This window comes from Phocoena sinus, chromosome 11 (assembly GCF_008692025.1).
Source record: "Phocoena sinus isolate mPhoSin1 chromosome 11, mPhoSin1.pri, whole genome shotgun sequence".
NCBI lineage: Eukaryota > Metazoa > Chordata > Mammalia > Artiodactyla > Phocoenidae > Phocoena > Phocoena sinus.
In genome coordinates, this window is record NC_045773.1 from 59832881 (window position 1) to 59854116 (window position 21236).

The 21236-nt window shown below is 37.3% G+C and overlaps 1 protein-coding gene across 2 annotated transcripts in view; it reads right to left on the reverse strand.

Moving 5' to 3' along the window:
- The window catches only part of ZNF451 (zinc finger protein 451), a 92568-nt gene that overhangs the window by 52640 nt on the left and 18692 nt on the right, over positions 1 to 21236 (reverse strand). The window contains exon 4 of one of the 2 annotated variants that reach the window (XM_032647683.1): positions 12641 to 12766. In XM_032647683.1, the coding sequence (XP_032503574.1) occupies positions 12641 to 12766 (126 nt within the window). Of the gene's footprint in view, positions 1 to 12640; positions 12767 to 21236 lie in introns of those variants that run through there. The other variant, XR_004352073.1, reaches the window with a different exon arrangement.

Below are 21236 nucleotides of genomic sequence, written 5' to 3' on the forward strand. Positions count from 1 at the left end.
TCCAAAAACAACAGAATACACATTTTTCTCAAGTGCTCATGGAACATTCTCCAGGATAGATCATATCTTGGGTCACAAATCAAGCCTTGGTAAATTTAAGAAAACTGAAATTGTATAAAGTATCTTTTCCGACCACAACGCCATGAGACTAGATATCAATTACAGGAAAAGATCTTTAAAAAATACAAACACATGGAGGCTAAACAATACACTACTTAATAATGAAGTGATCACTGAAGAAATCAAAGAGGAAATAAAAAAATACCTAGAAACAAATGACAATGGAGACACAACGACCCAAAACCTATGGGATGCAGCAAAAGCAGTTCTAAGGGGGAAGTTTATAGCAATACAAGCCCACCTTAAGAAGCAGGAAACATCTCGAATAAACAACCTAACCTTGCACCTCAAGCAATTAGAGAAAGAAGAACAAAAAAACCCCAAAGCTAGCAGAAGGAAAGAAATCATAAAAATCAGATCAGAAATAAATGAAAAAGAAATGAAGGAAACAATAGCAAAGATCAATAAAACTAAAAGCTGGTTCTTTGAGAAGATAAACAAAATAGATAAACCACTAGCCAGACTCATCAAGAAAAAAAGGGAGAAGACTCAAATCAATAGAATTAGAAATGAAAAAGGAGAAGTAACAACTGACACTGCAGAAATAAAAAAAATCATTAGAGATTACTACAAGCAACTTTATGCCAATAAAATGGACAATCTGGAAGAAATGGACAAATTCTTAGAAATGCACAACCTGCCAAGACTGAATCAGGAAGAAATAGAAAATATGAACAGACCAATCACAAGCACTGAAATTGAAACTGTGATTAAAAACCTTCCAACAAACAAAAGCCCAGGACCAGATGGCTTCACAGGTGAATTCTATCAAACGTTTAGAGAAGAGCTAACACCTATCCTTCTCAAACTCTTCCAAAATATAGCAGAGGGAGGAACACTCCCAAATTCCTTCTACGAAGCCACCATCACCTTGATACCAAAACCAGACAAGGATGTCACAAAGAAAGAAAACTACAGGCCAATATCACTGATGAACATAGATGCAAAAATCCTCAACAAAATACTAGCAAACAGAATCCAACAGCACATTAAAAGGATCATACACCATGATCAAGTGGGGTTTATTCCAGGAATGCAAGGATTCTTCAATATACGCAAATCTATCAATGTGATAAACCATATTAACAAATTGAAGGAGAAAAACGATATGATCATCTCAATAGATGCAGAGAAAGCTTTCGACAAAATTCAACACCCATTTATGATAAAAACCCTCCAGAAAGTAGGCATAGAGGGAACTTTCCTAAACATAATAAAAGCCATATATGACAAGCCCACAGCAAACATCATCCTCAATGGTGAAAAACTGAAAGCATTTCCACTAAGATCAGGAACAAGACAAGGTTGCCCACTCTCACCACTCTTATTCAACATAGTTTTGGAAGTTTTAGCCACAGCAATCAGAGAAGAAAAGGAAATAAAAGGAATCCAAATCGGAAAAGAAGAAGTAAAGCTGTCACTGTTTGCAGATGACATGATACTATACATAGAGAATCCTAAAGATGCTACCAGAAAACTACTAGAGCTAATCAATGAATTTGGTAAAGTAGCAGGATACAAAATTAATGCACAGAAATCTCTGGCATTCCTATATACTAATGATGAAAAATCTGAAAGTGAAATCAAGAAAACACTCCCATTTACCATTGCAACAAAAAGAATAAAATATCTAGGAATAAACCTACCTAAGGAGACGAAAGACCTGTATGCAGAAAATTATAAGACACTGATGAAAGAAATTAAAGAAGATACAAATAGATGGAGAGATATACCATGTTCTTGGATGGGAAGAATCAACATTGTGAAAATGACTCTACTACCCAAAGCAATCTACAGATTCAATGCAATCCCTATCAAACTACCACTGGCATTTTTCACAGAACTAGAACAAAAAATTTCGCAATTTGTATGGAAACACAAAAGACCCCGAATAGCCAAAGCAATCTTGAGAACGAAAAAAAGGAGCTGGAGGAATCAGGCTCCCTGACTTCAGACTATACTACAAAGCAACAGTAATTAAGACAGTATGGTACTGGCACAAAAACAGAAAGATAGATCAGTGGAACAGGATAGAAAGCCCAGACATAAACCCACGCACATATGGACACCTTATCTTTGATAAAGGAGGCAGGAATGTACAGTGGAGAAAGGACAGCCTCTTCAATAAATGGTGCTGGGAAAACTGGACAGGTACATGTAAAAGTATGGGATTAGATCACTCCCTAACACCATACACAAAAATAAGCTCAAAATGGATTAAAGACCTAAATGTAAGGCCAGAAACTATCAAACTCTTAGATGAAAACATAGGAAGAACACTCTATGACATAAATCACAGCAAGATCCTTTCTGACCCACCTCCTAGAGTAATGGAAATAAAAACAAAAATAAACAAATGGGACCTAATGAAACTTCAAAGCTTTTGCACAGCAAAGGAAACCATAATCAAGACCAAAAGACAACCCTCAGAATGGGAGAAAACATTTGCAAATGAAGCAACTGACAAAGGATTAATCTCCAAAATTTACAAGCAGCTCATGCAGCTCAATAACAAAAAAACAAACAACCCCATCCAAAAATGGGCAGAAGACCTAAAAAGACATTTCTCCAAAGAAGATATACAGAATGCCAACAAACACATGAAAGAATGCTCAACATCATTAATCATTAGAGAAATGCAAATCAAAACTACAATGAGATATCATCTCACACCAGTCAGAATGGCCATCATCAAAAAATCTAGAAACAATAAATGCTGGAGAGGGTGTGGAGAAAAGGGGACACTCTTGCACTGCTGGTGGGAATGTGAATTGGTTCAGCCACTGTGGAGAACAGTATGGAGGTTCCTTAAAAAACTACAAATAGAATTACCATATGACCCAGCAATCCCACTACTTGGCATATACCCTGAGAAAACCAAAATTCAAAAAGAGTCATGTACCAAAATGTTCATTGCAGCTCTATTTACAATAGCCAGGACATGGAAACAACCTAAGCACCCATCATCAGATGAATGGATAAAGAAGATGTGGCACATATACACAATGGAATATTACTCAGCCTTAAAAAGAAATGAAATTGAGCTATTTGTAATGAGATGGATAGACCTAGAGTCTGTCATACAGAGTGAAGTAAGTCAGAAAGAAAAAGACAAATACCGTATGCTAACACATATATATGGAATTTAAGGGAAAAAAATGTCATGAAGAACCTAGGGGTAAGATAGGAATAAAGACGCAGACCTACTGGAGAACGGACTTGAGGGTATGGGGAGGGGGAGGGGTGAGTTTTGACAGGGCGAGAGAGAGTCATGGACATATACACACTAACAAACGTAGTAAGGTAGATAGCTGGGGGGAAGCAGCCGCAAGGCACAGGGATATTAGCTCGGTGCTTTGTGACAGCCTGGAAGGGTGGGATGGGGAGAGTGGGAGGGAGGGAGACGCAAGAGGGAAGACATATGGGAACATATGTATATGTATAGCTGATTCACTTTGTTATAAAGCAGAAACTAACACACCATTGTAAAGCAATTATACCCCAATAAAGATGTTTTAAAAAAAAAAAAAAAAAGAAATCACAAATCCACAAATGCTGCAAGAAATAGACCAGAATATTGAATGACCTACTTATCACTATAACAGGATCTTCTATCAGCAAGGGTAAGTAGGGGGACAGGGAGATTCAAGATTTTACTCTGAAAAAAATCTTCTACACAACTTTGCTCTAAGTATGGCCATAGAATACTAATTTTCCAAAGATGTTAATATGCATTATATACATTTTTTTTAATTCTCTGTAATCAAATTAAGTATAGAACCATTGGTTTCAAAACAGAGTTCAAAAGGTCCCTTCTGTGTAGGACTTCTAAAACTTTGAAGTGCTAACACACATGTGATTTTCCTTACAGTGAACACACAGTATCCCAACTTGATAAGTCACCAAATTACTTTCTTTTTTCTCAAAGTGTATCCTATAGGATCAGTGCTCTGGATAACATGCCATGGTAAACAAAATTAGTTTATCCAAAGAAAGTAATATGGCAAGCCTCTGGTAGACTATAAAGACATTTTCTTACGTACAAAATTAAACCATCTATCAGAAGAGTTCCTTACAAAAATCTTTTTTAAAAAACACCTTAAATTAAATAAATATAATTGAGATTAAATATTACTATATGCCAGCCAATAGCCTACTTATTTTAAACTACTGTCAGTAATTAAAAATAAGCAGGCTTTTTAAAAAGAAAGTTCTCTGGCATTTCTTACAATAGAATTTGAACTCCGTGGCCATACATAGTCAATGATCAAAAAACATTTGCTGGCTAAAATCACCCCCAAATTAGTCACCCTTTTCCTGTCACCCAGCTATTTCCACACACGTTAGGGGTACATCCCTTCATGCAAGTCGTCTTAAATCCTGGAATATCAACAAGCAAAGCTGGTAACTGATCAACTAGTCAAGCACAACACATTATCTCTGAAAGTGATTTATCCAGTGAAGATTTTAACAGATTTTCTTTAAAACCTTTCCATCACAAAAGATGGACAATCCACTTTAACAGTGAGACACCAACAATTCACAAAGGCCTAGAAGAGCTGGAAAACGTTTTCTACCATATTTTTAGTCACAGTTAACACCTACTAAAATTCTGCAAGAATTAGTTTTACTTTAGTTTCATTATCTTCCTTTCGGGTAGTTTTCTTTTCTTATTGTTTTCTTTCATCTAGTTTTAAAAAACAAGTTATACATAAGGAGAATCAAACAAGAAAAAAAAGTCATGAATGAATAGCAAAAAATGAGCTAAAGTATCTGTGTGAGTCAGTTTCTTTCTTAGGAAAGAATGAAATCTAGATAAATTTATTCTTTACAATTGATAAACAAGAATTTCAAAGTTTAAAAAAACTTTCTCAAATGCTAAAGTCTTTAATACAATGAATAAACATTTACATGGGTAAAAGCTGAAACTACCCTTGAGAAAAACCCTACTTGTCATAGTGATAACAGATTCTGAACTCATCTCAAATGCTTTATTACCTATGTGGTGTTAACACATCTGTAACATCTGACCTGGGAAAAGAAGTTAGCATACTGAGGAAATGGGCAGAAAAGGGGGACAACTTGCAAACCACTCCTCTCTCAAAGAGACTTTGCCCATGACCCATAAATAACACACTTAACATAGTCTGGGGAAAGGATCTTCCTTAAAATTGAATAGTGTTTTTGTTGTCATCTGTTTCTATGTATTTTTTTAATTTCTTCTTTGATTTCTTCAGTGATCTCTTGGTTATTTAGTAGTGCAATGTTTGGCCTCTATGTATTTGTGTTTTTTTACAGTTTATTTTTCTGTAATTAATTTCCAATCTCATAGCGTTGTGGTCAGAAAAGATGCTTGATACAATTTCAACTTTCTTAAATTTTCCAAGGCTTGATTTGTGACCTAAGATGTTATCTATCCTGGAGAATGTTCTGTGTGCACTTGAGAAGCAAGTGTATTCCACCACTGTCAGGTGGAATGTCCTATAAATAACAATTGAATCTATCTTGTCTACTGTGTCATTTAAAGCTTGTGTTTCCTTATTTATTTCCTGTTTGGATGATCTGTCCATTGGTGTAAGTGGGGTGTTAAAGTCCCCTACTATTATTGTGTTACTGTTGATTTCCCCTTTTATGGCTGTTAGCATTTGCCTTATGTGTTGAGGTGCTCCTATGTTGGGTGCATAAATATTGATAATTGTTATATCTTCTTCTTGGACTGATCCCTTGATCATTATGTAGTGTCCTTCCTTATCTCTTGTAACAGTCTTTATTTTAAAGTCTACTTTATCTGATACGAGTATTGCTACTCCAGCTTTCTTTTGATTTCCATTTGCGTGGAATATCTTTTTCCACTCCTTCACTTTCAGTCTGTATATGTTCCTAGGTCTGAAGTGGGTCTCTTGTAGACAGCATATATATGGGTCTTGTTTTTGTATACATTCAGCCAGTCTGTGTCTTTTGGTGGGAGCATTTAATCCATTTACATTCAAGGTTATTATCGATATGTATGTTCCTATTACCATTTTCTTAATTGTTTTGGGTTTGGTTTTGTGGGTCTTTTTCTTTTCTTGTGCTTCCTGCCTACAGAAGTTCCTTTGGCACTTGTTGTAAAGCTGGTTTGGTGGTGCTGAATTCTCTTCCTTTTGCTAGTCTGTAAAGCTTTTGATTTCTCTATTGGATCTGAATGATATCCTTGCTGGTAAAGTAATCTTGGTTGTAGGTCTTTTTCTTTCATCACTTCAAGTATATCCTGCCACTTCCTTCTGGCCTGCAGAGTTTCTGCTGAAAAATCAGCTGATATTCTTATGGGGATTCCTTTGTATGTTATTCTTTGCTTTTCCCTTGCTGCTTTTAATATTTTTTCTTTGAATTTAATTTTTGTTAGTTTGATTAATATGTGTCTTGGTGTGTTTCTACTAGGGTTTACCCTGTATGGGACTCTGCACTTCCTGGACTTGGGTGACTATTTCCTGTCCCATGTTTAGGGAATTTTTTCACTATAATCTCTTTGAATATTTTCTCAGACCCTTTCTTTTTCTCTTCTTCTTGTGGGACCTCTATAATCTGAATGTTGATGTGTTTAGTGTTGTCCCAGACGTCTCTCTGAGATTGCCTTCAATTCTTTTCATTCTTTTTGTTTTCTTCTGCTCCTTGGCAGTTATTTGCACCATTCTACCTTCCAGCTCACTTATTCATTCTTCTGCCTCAGTTATTCTGTTATTGATTCCTTCTATGTATTTTTCATTTCAGTTATTGTGTTTTTCATCTCTGTTTGTTTGTTCTTTAGTTCTTCTAGATCTTTGTTAAACATTTCTTGCATTTTCTCAATCCGTGCCTCCATTCTATTTCCAAGATTCCGGATAATCTTTACTATTACTATCATTACACTGAGTTCTTTTTCAGGTAGGTTGCCTATTTCCTCTTCAGTTATTTGGTCTTGCAGGTTTTTACTTGCTCTTTAATGTGTGACACATGTTTTTTATCATCTCTCTCTTTTTTTTTTTTTTTTTTTTTTTTTGATGGTGGGAGTGTGTTCCTGTCTTACTAGTTGTTTGGCCTGAGGCTTCCAGCACTGGAGTTTGCAGGCTGTTGGGTAGAGCTGGGTCTTCGTGCTGAGATGAGAACCTCTGGGAGACCTCACTCTGATGAATATTCCCTGGGATCTGAGGTCCTCTGTTAGCCCAGTAGTTCAGATTCAGAGGCCCAAAACCTATGGGATGCAGCAAAAGCAGTTCTACAAGGGAAATTATAGCAATTCAAGCTCACCTCAAGAAAGAAGAAAAATCTCAAACGATCTAACCCTACACCTAAAGCAACTAAAGAAAGAAGAATGAAGAAAACCCAAAATCAGTAGAAGGAAAGAAATCATGAAGATCAGAGCAGAAATAAATGAAATAGAAATGAAGAAAACAGTAGCAAAGAATAACAAAACTAAAAGTTAGTTCTTTGAGAAGATAAACAAAATTGATAAAACTTTACCCAGACTCATCAAAAAAAGAAAAAGTGGGGGGAGGACACAAATCAATAAAATTAGAAACAAAAGAGGAGAAATCACAACTGACACCGCAGAAATACAAAGGATTATAAGAGACTAGTACAAACAACTATATGCCAATAAAATGGACAACCATGAAAAATGGACAAATTCTTGGAAAGGTACAATTTTCCAAGATTGAACCAGGAAGCATTAGAAAATATAAACAGACCTATCACAAGGAATGAAATTGAAACTGTAATTAAAAATCTTCCAACAGGGCATCCCTGGTGGCGCAGTGGTTGGGAGTCCGCCTGCCGATGCAGGGGACACGGGTTTGTGCCCCGGTCTGGGAAGATCCCACATGCCGCAGAGCCGCTGGGCCCGTGAGCCATGGCCGCTGAGCCTGTGCGTCCGGGGCCTGTGCTCCGCAACAGGAGAGGCCACAGCAGTGAGAGGCCCGCGTACCGCAAAAAAAAAAATCTTCCAACAAACAAAGGTCCAGGACCAGATGGCTTCACAGGCAAATTCTATCAAATATTTAGCGAAGAGCTAACACCAATCCTTCTCAAACTCCTCCAAAAAGCCGCAGAGGAACAAACACTCCCAAATTTGTTCTACAAGGCCACCATCACTCTGATACCAAAACCAGACAAAGATGTCACAAAAAAAGAAAATTACAGACCAATATCACTGATGAACATAGATGCAAAAATCCCCAACAAAATACTATAAACAGAATCCAACAGCACACTAAAAGGATCATACACCATGATCAAGTAGGATTTATCCCAGGAATGCAAGGATTCATCGATATATGCAAATCAATCAATGTGATACACCATATTAACAAATTAAGGAATAAAAACCATATGATCATCTCAACAGATGCAGAAAAAGCTTTTGACAAAATTCAACACCAATTTATGATAAAAACTCTCCAGAAAATGGGCATAGAGGGAACCTACCCCAACATAATAAAGGTCATATATGACAAACCCACAGCAAACATCATTCTCAATGGTGAAAAACTGAAAGCATTTCCACTAAGATCAGGAACAAGACAAGGATGTCCACTCCTGCCACTCTATTCAACATAGTTTTGGAATTCCTAGCCATGGCAATAAGAGAAGGAAAAGAAATAAAAGGAATACAAATTGGAAAAAAAGAAGTAAAACTGTCACTGTTTACAAATGACATGATACTATACATAGAAAATCCTAAAGATGCCACCAGAAAATTACTAGAACTAATCAATGAATTTGGTAAGGTTGCAGGATACAAAATTAATGCACAGAAATCTCTTGCATTACTATACGCTAACAAAAAATCAGAAAGAGAAATTAAGGAAACAATCCCATTTACCATAGCAACAAAAAGAATAAAATATCTAAGAATAAACTTACCTACGGAGGCAAAAGACCTATACTCAGAAAACTATAAAACACTGATGAAAGAAATCAAAGATGACATAAACAGATGGAGAAATATACCATGTTCTTGGATTGGAAGAATCAATATTGTGAAAATGACTATACTACCCTTAGCAATCTACAGATTCAGTGCAATCCCAACTGGATTCAGTGCAAACTACCAATGGCATTCTTCACAGAATTAGAACAAAATATTTTACAATTCGTATGGAAACACAAAAGACCCCAAATAGCAAAAGCAATCTTGAGAAAGAAAAACAGGGCTAGAGGAATCAGGCTCCCTGACTTCAGACTCTACTACAAAGCTACAGTAATCAAGACATTATGGTACTGGCAAAAAAACAGAAATACAGATCAATGGAACAGGATACAAAGCCCAGAGATAAACCCATGCACAATATGGTCACCTAATTTATGACAAAGGAGGCAAGAACAATACAATGGCGAAAAGACAGCCTCTTCAATAAGTGGGGCTGGGAAAACTGGACAGCTACATGTAAAAGAATGAAATTAGAACAATACCAAACACCATATACAAAAATAAACTCAAAATGGATTAAATACCTAAATGTAAGACCAGACACTATAAAACTCTTAGAGAAAAACATAGGAAAAACACTCTTTGACATAAACCACAGCAAGATCTTTTTTGACTCACCTCCTAGAGTAATGAAAATAAAACCAAAAATAAAAATGTGACCTAATTAAACTTAAAAGCTTCTGCACAGCAAAGGAAACCAAAAACAAGACGAAAAGACAACCCTCAGAATGGGAGAAAATATTTGCAAATGAAGCAACGGACAAAGGATTAATCTCCAAAATATATAAACAGCTCATACAGCTCAATATTAAAAAAGCAAACAACCCAATGAAAAAATGGGCAGAATACCTAAATACACATTTCACCAAAGACATACAGATGGCAAAGAGGCACATGAGGGATTAGGATAGGCAAAGAGGCTCAACATCACTAATTATTAGAGAAATGCAAATCAAAACTACAATGAGGTATCATCTCATAAGGGTCAGAACGGCCAACATCAAAAAATCTACAAACGGGCTTCCCTGGTGGCGCAGTGGTTGGGAGTCCGCCTGCCGATGCAGGGGACGCGGGTTCGTGCCCCGGTCTGGGAGGATCCCGCATGCCGCGGAGCGGCTGGGCCCGTGAGCCATGGCCGCTGAGCCTGCGCGTCCGGAGCCTGTCCTCCGCAACGGGAGAGGCCACAACAGTGAGAGGCCCGCGTAACGCATAAAAAAAAAAAAAAAAAAAAAAAAAAAAAAAAAAAAAAAATCTACAAACAATAAATGTTGGAGAGGGTGTGTAGAAAAGTGAACCCTTTTGCACTGTTGGTGGGAATGTAAATTTATACAGCCACTATGGAGAATAGCATGGAGGTTCTGTAAAAAAACTAAAAATAGAATTACCATATGATCCAGCAATCCCACTACTGGGCATATACCCTGAGAAAACCATAATTCAAAAAGACACAGGTACTCCAATGTTCATTGCAGCACTATTTACAATCGTCAGAACATGGAAACAACCTAAATGTCCAATGACAGATGAATGGATAAAGAAGTTGTGGTATGCATATACGATGGAATAGTACTCAGCCATAAAAAGGAACAAAATTGGGTCATTTTTAGAGATGTGGATGGACCTAGAGTCTGTCATACAGAGTGAAGTAAGCCAGAAAGAGAAAAACAAATACCGTATATTAACACATATTACGTGGAATCTAAAAATGGTACAGAGGAACCTATTTTTAGGGCAGGAATAGAGATGTAGAGAACGGACTTGTGGACACAGTGAGGGGAACAGGAGGGTGGGACGAACTGAGAGATTAGGTTTGACATAAATATACTACCATGTGTAAAATACATAGCTAGTGGGAACCTGCTGTATAGCACAGGGAGTTCCTCTTGGTGCTCTGTGATGACCTAAATGGGTGGGTGGGAGGGAGGTCCGAGAGGGAGGGGAAACAGGTATACACATAGCTGATTCACTTCATCGTACAGCAGAAATTAACACATTGTAAAGCAATTCTGCTCAAAAAAAAAAAAAAAAAGATTTGATCATAACGAAACTAACACTGTAAATCAACTACACTCCAGTAAAAATTAAAAAAAAAAAAATTGAATAGTGTCTCTACCAGGAAAGAAAGAATCCGTTTTTTTAAAAAGTATCACTAATTTAGGCTTCCCTGGTGGTGCAGCGGTTAAGAATCCACCTGCCAATGCAGGGGACACAGGTTCAAGCCCTGGTCCAGGAGGATCCCACATGCCGCGGAGCAACTAAGCCCGTGCTCCACAACTACTGAGCCTGCGCTCTACAGCCCGCAAGCCACAACTACTGAGCCCGTGTGCCACAACTACTGAAGCCTGTGTGCCTAGAACCTGTGTTCCGCAACAAGAGAAGCCACCGCAATGAGAAGCTCATGCACCGCAACGAAAGAGTAGACCCCACTCACCACAAGTAGAGAAAGCCCGTGTGCAGCAACGAAGACCCAAAGCAACCAAAAATAAAATAAATTTATAGAAAAAAAACAGTATCACTAATGTATTAAGCATTTTAAACATACAATTAGAATACTATGCTCTAATTTAACTGGTATTACATTATAAAGTTAAAGTCCCCAAACAAAGCTACTTCTAAATTTAAAGAAGACTAATGTATTCTACATTAGATTAGGAGATACTAAAATAGAGGCAACAGAAATATATAAATCCCTTTATAATAAGCAATGGAACAAGGAATCAAAAACATACAAGGTAAAATTATGCCATGATTTCTATTTCCATTTTTAAACTCCCAGTAGGATTTTTTTTTACCCAACTTGCCAACATTCTACTCCTAACAGACATTTGGCAATATTGGGGAAGTTCTTTAAGGTAATTTCATTTGGTGCCTTCTAAAGCAAGTCAAGGGACTTCCCTGGCGGTCCAGTGGTTTGACTTCGCCTTCCAATGCAGGGGGTGCGGGTTCAATCCCTGATTGAGGAGCTAAGATCCTACATGCCTCGCGGCCAAAAAACCAAAACATAAAACAGAAGAAATATTATCACAAATTCAGTAAAGACTTTAAAAATGGTCCACATCAAAAAAAAATCTTAAAAAAAATAAAGCAAGTCAAGGTTTTAAAACGTTTATATCATGCAAGAGTCTAAATTAGGCTTCAGTTTCCACGTAGTAGCTCTTCTACCACACTAATTCAATAATCTGAAGGGAGAGGCTGAAGTGAAAGTGGTCTGGCTGTACTTGGTAGAAAATAACCTTTCAACAGCTTCTATCTACAGAAGCCCTGATAAACTGTGATAAAGTAACTAGAAACCCTTAACTGCTCACCAGCTTAAGGAATCCCATGATTTTTAATTCCCAAAAATAAAGTCCACTTAATTCTATTTTTTCTTTTTTGTCTGTATACATATATGAGCAGAATCCAACAAAAACAAATGTAAAAGGCCGTCATGAATTACTACTAACTCAGTGAGCTATGTAGACTTCATGCTGAACTTGGATCCAATTATACATTTTTGATTATACAAGCACCTCTTTAACTTTCTTATAAACAACTCTATAATCTGGTAAAATATCACTTAAAACAGCCACATACCCTGAATGCTCTATTCTTCTCTTCTTTCTGCTGTTTCTCGACTTCAACATGGCGGGCTAGACGAGCCAGAGTCAAGGCGACTTTATCCTTCTGATGGTCAATATGGTCTTTATGCTTAACGTTATCCTATAATTGAAAAAACAAGTTTCATTCCTTCTAGTTAACAAAATTAGCTTTGGAATGACATATATCCACTTACCAAAGAGTTACTGTACTAAAGAAGTATGGACACCAAAGGGGGAAAGAGGCTGGGGGGGTGTGATGAATTGGGAGATTGGGACTGACATATATACACTAATATGTATAAAATGGATAACTAATAAGAACCTGCTGTATAAAAAAATAAATAAAATAAAATTCAAAAAAAAGAACTATTTACTTTTTTAATTTAATTTTTATTTTATATTGGAGTATAATTGATTTACAATGTTGTGTTAGTTTCAGGTGTACAACAAAGTGGTTCATTTATATTGATACATATATCCATTCTTTTTCAGATTTTCCCCCACAGGTTATTACAGAATATTGAGTACAGTTCCCTGTGCTATACAGTGGGTCCTTGTTGATTAAGGAACTAATTACTTTTATCATTATCAAATTTCTAAGAACCTGTCTTGTTTGTTTTATATTTTAAAATTGTGGTATTTTGTAGGACAGCCAGTCACCCACCAGCATCTTTGTTTTTCAAAAAGTTACATAACCTATTAATCATCCTTATTTACTTTATGATCATCTGGATATTGAAAAGTTTGGCATTGCTTTGCTCTGAGCCCATAAGGTAATGCCAAGCCATTGGTCCACCACCTAAAAGTCTAATAGCACCAACCCCCTTGGTTCTGGCTTTTCAGCAATTCCTAGACAGTATTTATGTAAGAAAAATTATTGATTAAAAAGAATAGCTCTTAACTTCTGTTTTCTGGCTCAACATGTAGAGAATGAGCTTAGAAGTCACCACTCCATCCTAACAAGTAAAAAGCTTGAAACAAACTAAAATTAACAGCCTCTCTTAGATCCACCATAGAAGTGAGGTCACAGTGTAAGTGACTGATGCAAAAATGGGAGAGACAGGGGCAGATACAGAGAATCACAACTGAGTGGAGCAGAAACCCAGGGTGGAAACCTCAGCAGGACCAGTGCTGGGGAGGAAAACCTGAACTGTAACTGACCAAGTGCTGGAAGCTCAGTGTTGTCAAGTATTAACAAGACTTAAACTCCAGGGGGACCCAGTCAAGGAGAGGGACCTTACTCTTTTTGTGAGTTTACCTTCAGAAGCTCTACCAGGTTCTCACAGTGACGACTGGAGAAAAATCCCACCTTGTTTCCAGCAGGGGGGAGAAGAAAAGTAAGCATTTCAAAATATGTCAGAGCGTTCTGTCCTTAACGATGCCTGGTCTCAAGAGAAACTACTTCAAGAGAGCCTGACCGACCTGGGAGACGGGAAATAGGCCATTTCAGGCCACTGCAGCCACCCTCCCAGGTGAGGGGAAGGCCTGAGAAGCACCACTGGGTTCCCAGTCCAGGCGCACAGGCTCTCCAAGGCTGAGACCAGGCACACAGAGCACCACCACTCCCCCAGCCTTACCACTCATCACTAAAGGCCTGTTTACCAAAGTTCCCTTGACCCACGACAGCATGCCCAACTTTCAATAAGAAAATTACAAGGATACCAAAGGGCAAAAAACACAGTTTGAAGAGTCAGAGCGAGCAAAGAATGGTAGACCTGGCAAAGATGTTGGAATTATCAGACCAGGAATTTAAAACCACCATGACCACTATGCTGAGGGCTCTGATGGAAAAAATAGACAACCTGTAAGAACAGATGTGTAATGTAAGAGAGACGGAAATCCTAAGAGAGAACCAGAAAGAAATCAGAGATCAAAAACACCACAACAGAAATGAACAGTGCCTTTCATGGCTCACCAGCAGACTGCACACCACCAAGGAAAGAATCTGTGTGCCTGAGAATATGTCAACAGGAACTTCCAAAACTGGAAGACAAAGAGAAAAAAGACTGAAAAAAAAAAAAAAAACCCCAGAATATCCAAAAACTGTTACAAAAGATGTATGCATAATGGGAATACCAGGGGAAGAAAGAGAGAAAGGAACAGAGGAACTATTTGACGCAATAACGACCAATAATTTCCCCAAATTAATGTCAGACACCAAACCACAAATCAAGGAAGAAATAAAACCCTCTTTCTTTGCAGAAGAAATGCTCTTCCTAAGAAAAACAACATGCAAATAAACCACACAGTAGTTAGGAGTGAAGTAACCTGTGTTATGAGATATTTATAACAGCTTTATTCATAAACTTTATTTGTAACAGCTTTATTCATAAGCAACAAAGCACCTTTAGTAGGTTAATGGATAAACTGTATACATCCAGATGATGGAATATTATTCAGTGCTAAAAAGAAATGAGCTACCAAGCCATGAAAAGACATGGAGGAATACCTAAATACATATTACTAGATGAAAGTAGACAATCTGAAAAGGTTATTTACTGTATGGTTCCAACTATATGGCATCCTGGAAAAGGCAAAATTATGGTGACAGTAAAAAAAGATCAGTGGTTGTCAGGGGTTAGGGGAGAGGGAGGGATGAATTGGCAGGGTACAAAGGATTTTTAGGGTAGGAAATCTATTCTATACGACACTATAAAGGTAGATACCTTATTACATTTGTCCAAACCCATAGAATGTACAGCACCAAGAGTGAACCCGAATGCAAACTACAGACTTTGGGTAATAACGTGTCACCACAGGCTCACTGATTATTCCAAATGTACTACTATGTTGGGGGAAGTTGATAATAGGGGAAGCTTCATTGAGGGGTGAGGAGGTATATGGGAGATCTCTTCCTCTTTTTTTTTTTTTGCTGTGAACCTAAAACTTTTCTAAAACATAAACTCTATTAAAAATGTTTTTCTAGGGCTTCCCTGGTGGCACAGTGGTTGAGAATCTGCCTGCCAATGCAGGGGACACAGGTTCAAGCCCTGGTCTGGGAAGATCCCACATGCCACGGAGCAACTGGGCCCGTGAGGCACAATTACTGAGTCTGCGCGTCTGGAGCCTGTGCTCCGCAACAAGAGAGGCCGCGATAGTGAGAGGCCCGCGCAGCGTGATGAAGAGCAGCCCCCGCTTGCCACAACTAGAGAAAGCCCTCGCACAGAAACGAAGACCCAACATAGCCATAAATAAATAAATAAATAAATAAATAAATAAATAAATAAATAAATAAATAAATAAATAAATAAATAAATAAATAAATAAATAAATAAATAAATAAATTTAAATCATATGGGCTTCTACTAAAAAAAAAAAAAATTAAAAAAAAAAAAAAAACTAGGGACTTCCCTGGTGGTCTAGTGGGAAAGACTCCATGCTTTCAACGCAGGGGGCCAGGGTTTGATCCCTGGTCAGGGAACTAGATCCCGCGTGCAGCAACTAACAGTCTGCATGCCATAACGAAGATCCCGCATGTCACAACTAAGACCTGGCACAGCATGCATACATAAATAAATAAATAAATATTAAATAAATATAAATTTTTTTAAATGTTATTCTACCAGAAAGATTGTGTTACTAAAATATCCCTTTTTAGGCAAATCAATCATATATGTACAACCCAAATTTTATCTAAATTGGGATATAGTTGCATCAACCAAATCAAACAGCAGGTGTGATTTTCCAAGTACACAGAAGTTCCACTGAAGTGAGCATATGTAACAAGGCCGAGGTGGTATTTTTAGTACAAGGCTACATCATTGCAGTAAAGAATGTTCACAGGATCACTTTGGGTAGTAGTCCCAAACTAACTTTCTGACCACTTGGCCAGCCTATACCACTGCACCAGGTAGTAGGTGGCATCTTACCAACTTCAAAATGTCCTTTTACAAGTCACAGGACAATGCAGCTTACTAAAAATGATAGTCATAAAAATGTATTTATCTGAGCTCTGATCCTGAGATAACGTTATCTCTGTCTTAAAAGCAAATGAAATTTACTCTTTGGGAAGATAAAAAATTAATCTCTTTAAAATGTGGGTACTACCTTGAGAAGAAAATGTAGCAGAGCACAGGCTCCGGATGCGCAGGCTCAGCGGCCATGGCTCACGGGCCTAGCCGCTCCACGGCATGTGGGATCTTCCCAGACCGGGGCACGAACCCATGTCCCCTGCATCGGCAGGTGGACTCTCAACCACTGCGCCACCAGGGAAGCCCTAAAAGAATTTTTAATTTAAGGAAGTTAACAGTACTTAAACATGGACCTAGAGTGTGTTAGTTTTCCTGACAGAGATGACATTTTATTTAAGTTTTAAACGCTAGCAAAAGTCATGCTTGGAAGGCCAGGTAAACCAAGGTCATGTTAACACATGAGGTAGACAAGGTGCAAATTAGGATTTACTGACAAAATATGTTGTTGTGTCACAACAATGTGAATATTCTGGAGACAGGAAGAAGGCCATGTTTTGGGTTAATTAAGGTTAATTAAGGTAATCCTAATCCAGGAAGAGATACCTTGAATTGATGGTTCCACTATCATTTTACGTTTTCCCGAACCACGACAAAATAACCATTCTGAATTACTTCCCAAGTTATACTCATTCAGGAAAACTGTACATAACATTTATTCTTCTTAAGCTTTACATTAAAGCACAAGTAATGATCCTCTGATTTACACTGTAAATTATAAACTCTGGATGCAAAGCTAAATGAAAACTAATGCCAGAAATACAGCAATTATATATCCTACAGGAAAAATTTTTAATAATCCACTAGTCAAAATATAAGTATACTCCTAAAACTTTACCCCCTTCAAGCTATATACATATGCTAGGAAGATAAATTATTTAGCTCTTTAATCAATTTAAACTTTTGTTTGGATCTCTTCAACTTCATTCTAAAATTAATCTCTAGCCCTAGAACTTTACCTTTTAAAGGTCAAGTAAGTATAACCTGTTGGTATTATTGTTAAAATTATTTTTCTTATATTTAGCTATCAGTAGCCTGTTGTCTTTTATTTAACTATATGGTTATGTCAAAACAGGATTACTGCTCATCTGTTTATTAACTTTCATGACTTTGAAGGGCTCAAAAGACCTTATGGCCCTGATGCTTTCTGAAAACAAAAGGCATTCAGAATTGTGTTTGATGTCCTTCTCCTTCCCCTCTAAGGTGGGTTAGTTTCCAGGAAAAAAAAGAAAAAAAAGAACTCTGGCTACCTACACTGAAAGCAGAAAAGCAGATCTGAGAGACAATCTATTGCAAGTAGATGAAAAGAAATGGTAGCTAGAGAAAGGAAGAACTTCAGCTTTGAAATGTTTGCCATTTAAAAATGACAAAATGGAAGTACTTTAAACAAGAATGTGTTAAAGAGGAAAGAAATTAAGCATGTGCAGCAGGGTGATATTCATTTGATATTTTTCCATCACAAACTTGGGTTGGGGATCAAGGTTGCTGGTTAAAGCCAGGCATGAGTAATAGGTTATCTATGAACACTCACTCTCTCCAGAAAGCCAAGTCCCTGGGATTTCCATTGTTAGTGATCCAAAATGAGGGCTGGCCTCAGATCTCACTGAATTACATTCTTCTGTGGTTCTGGAAGAACATATCGGCATTGGAAAAACAGAGGGATCATTGATATTAAAATGCATGTTAGCGATTTAACCCATTAGGTCACAGAAGGCCTTATTTTGCACAGAAGTTAACTGGTAATTCAAAGAATCAATATGTTCAGAAATAAGTTTTAACTGATCAGAACACGGGGGAAAAACTTACTGCAGGCCACCTTGTTACTGACCCAACTGCAGAACCAAAGCTACAGAACTGTCAGAATACGGGCAGAAAGTGAACTGATTTCAGGCTACATGAAAATGTCTTAAATGTTTCCTGTAGAACTAAGATGAAAAGGGGCCAATATATCTTTCAGTTTGCGAATTTCCACCATTCTGTTAGTGCCACAATGCTGAATTGTAATTTAATGTGAAATCACAAAATTCCAGGATTCTTCTTAGGCTATATTTGCCAATCTCCCCCAAAGCCTATAGTCTAAAGAAGCTTTTAGGCCCTTGGAGTTTTTCTAAGGGAGGTCAGGCTTTCAGACATGTAACTTCTCAAACTAGAAATGGAATTGGCTCCCAATGGTAAGAATAATGGGCTCTCAGTTTCATTTAGAATGTTAGCAGCTACAGATCTTCAGTCATCCTTCTTGAAGCACTTGTTGTGATTACCCTGGATTAACTTCTATATTAAATACTACTAAAGAGTAATATTAAAGAGTCCACAATGATAGCAAATGACCAGCAAGAAAGTGTATCCGCTCAGTTATCTGGGGGGAGAAGCATAGGAAAGGAAAGTCCTAAGACATATATTGGGGAGGGGAGAGTCTCTATTTGCCTCTCTCTCTCTCTCTCTCTCTCTCTCTCTCCCCCCCTCCCCCCCCATATATATATAATATATATATAAATTATTTTGGCCATGCCACATGGCATGCAGGATCTTAGTTCCCTGACCAGGGATCAAACCCGCACCCCCTGCAGTGGTAGCGTGGAGTCTTAACCACTGGACTACCAGGGAAGTCCCTATTTGCCAATATTTTAGATCACTTCTCTGAGTCAGTTTTTCTTCCATACCCACCCCCTCCCACTGGGGAAGTCTGTGGGGTCCTAACAATTAAGGAGAAAGCTGTAAAGTCAGAAAAGTTTAAAGAGCAGATTCTAGTTCAGTCCCTATGAAATTTTTTTTAACTAAAATGATGGTTTTAAAAAATGGGAAGCAGAGGTATGATTCCAATGACATAGTCCAATATACCAAAATCCGTGGGTGATCAGGAGCTGGAAGGTTACAAAATGAGGGCCACACTGGGTACAGGAAGGAAAGCTGTTCCAGAACCTCAGAAGCCAGGTTAATATGGCCTTTCCCTGCAACCCTGTCTATGCTCACCCCTGGACACTACGAAATTCTTATATACAAAGCAAATTTGGGTTGTGTCCTAGAAATGACAGCAGATTAAGGATACTGGTTATATCTGAGTGCACATATCCATGAAAGCTAAGCATATTTAGGAGAAAATAAGCAAGAATTCTTCTGTTTTAGAGGACAATGTTTATCTTTTTATGGAGCTTGGCAGTCACAGCAAAAATTCCAAGTCCAGAAATAGATAACTTGGGCGGGAAGGGAAGACGGCTTTCTTCTGATATCTACTCTGTAATAGTGGGATTCAGTGGGTCTCTATAATTGGGGAGGGGACAGGGGAGGAAGGAAAGCCTGATATAGAATTCCCTTATTTTGTCAAGTAAGGGTATTTTTAAAAATACTAATATCAATGGTCAGCATTGTGACTTTTCATTTCATAAGAATGAAGACACAAACTTGAGCTAATACTTCAAAATTTCCCTCAGTAGTCTCATTATTGAATAAACTTAACCTTGTGAAAACTAGTTGCACTGTCCTGATTTTTCTCTTTTTGCTACAAATAACCACTTCAAACTTGAAATCAGTTCAAGTGAATGTGAAACCGGTTCTGGCCACGGACTCACAATCTTGCTCATAAAAGGTCATCAGGAATAACGTCCAATGAAAATTCTACTATTTAGGCAAAAATTTTACCAAAGCAATTAATACTTTCATATACTAATCAAGTTTAATGAGCTAACAAAGATTTCCAGGAAACTATTAAAATTTCTAACATTGCTATGGAACTGTGACCTGCTATGTGAACCATAAAATAAATGCATACCAAATCTTTAAATAAGCAAATTAATGACACAGCACAAAATTCCACTTGTCAATGAAGCTATAACGTATATATTTCAATGTCTTTTTTCCACATCATTTGTATTTGTTTTTAAGTGAAAATGATCCCATTTTTTGTAAAAATATTTAGAAGAAACCAAATCTAGAAGGCTATAAATCAAAATGTTAACAGTAGTTATTTCTGTCTAGAGGGTTTCTTTTTCCTTTTTAAATCTCTATTTTCTAATATTTCTGCATTAGAATATGCTATAAAATTGTTAAGAAAAATTTAATTACTAATGAACAAGACCGTATAAAGACAAAACGTCTCGAGGATCTCAATCTTTTGTTTGGAAATGTAATGAATTTGGCTTAAACCACTACTTTTTGCCTTTTAAAAATATAAATTTAACATGTATCCTTCATAAACGCAAATGGAAATTTTGTCTCTAAAAGGAACATAATGTTGTATATAACTTTTTCCCTCCAGGTTTCTTTCTGTATCTAGAAGTGCAATGACTGGATTACATTATTGCCCAAACATAACAGAAACAGGTATTAATCAAGAATTAGGGCAAGCCATTTTCAGTTCAACAGGCTGAACAGAATTCCTGAAACAACTGCTTTACTTCATACAAACTCCAGTTTCAAAGCCTGCTTCTCATTGCCCATCCCTTCAAAGCTTGGGTCTCTAGTTTGGTCTTATATGAGGTTTACACTCCCAGAATAAGTTCTGTTTACCAGAATCTCCTTGTACCCAACTTATAACTGAAACCACACCCCAAATAACATTTTGAAAAGCAACAATTTTTCTCAAGAATTTTATATTCAAATACAGATAGAACATAAGAGATAAACCAG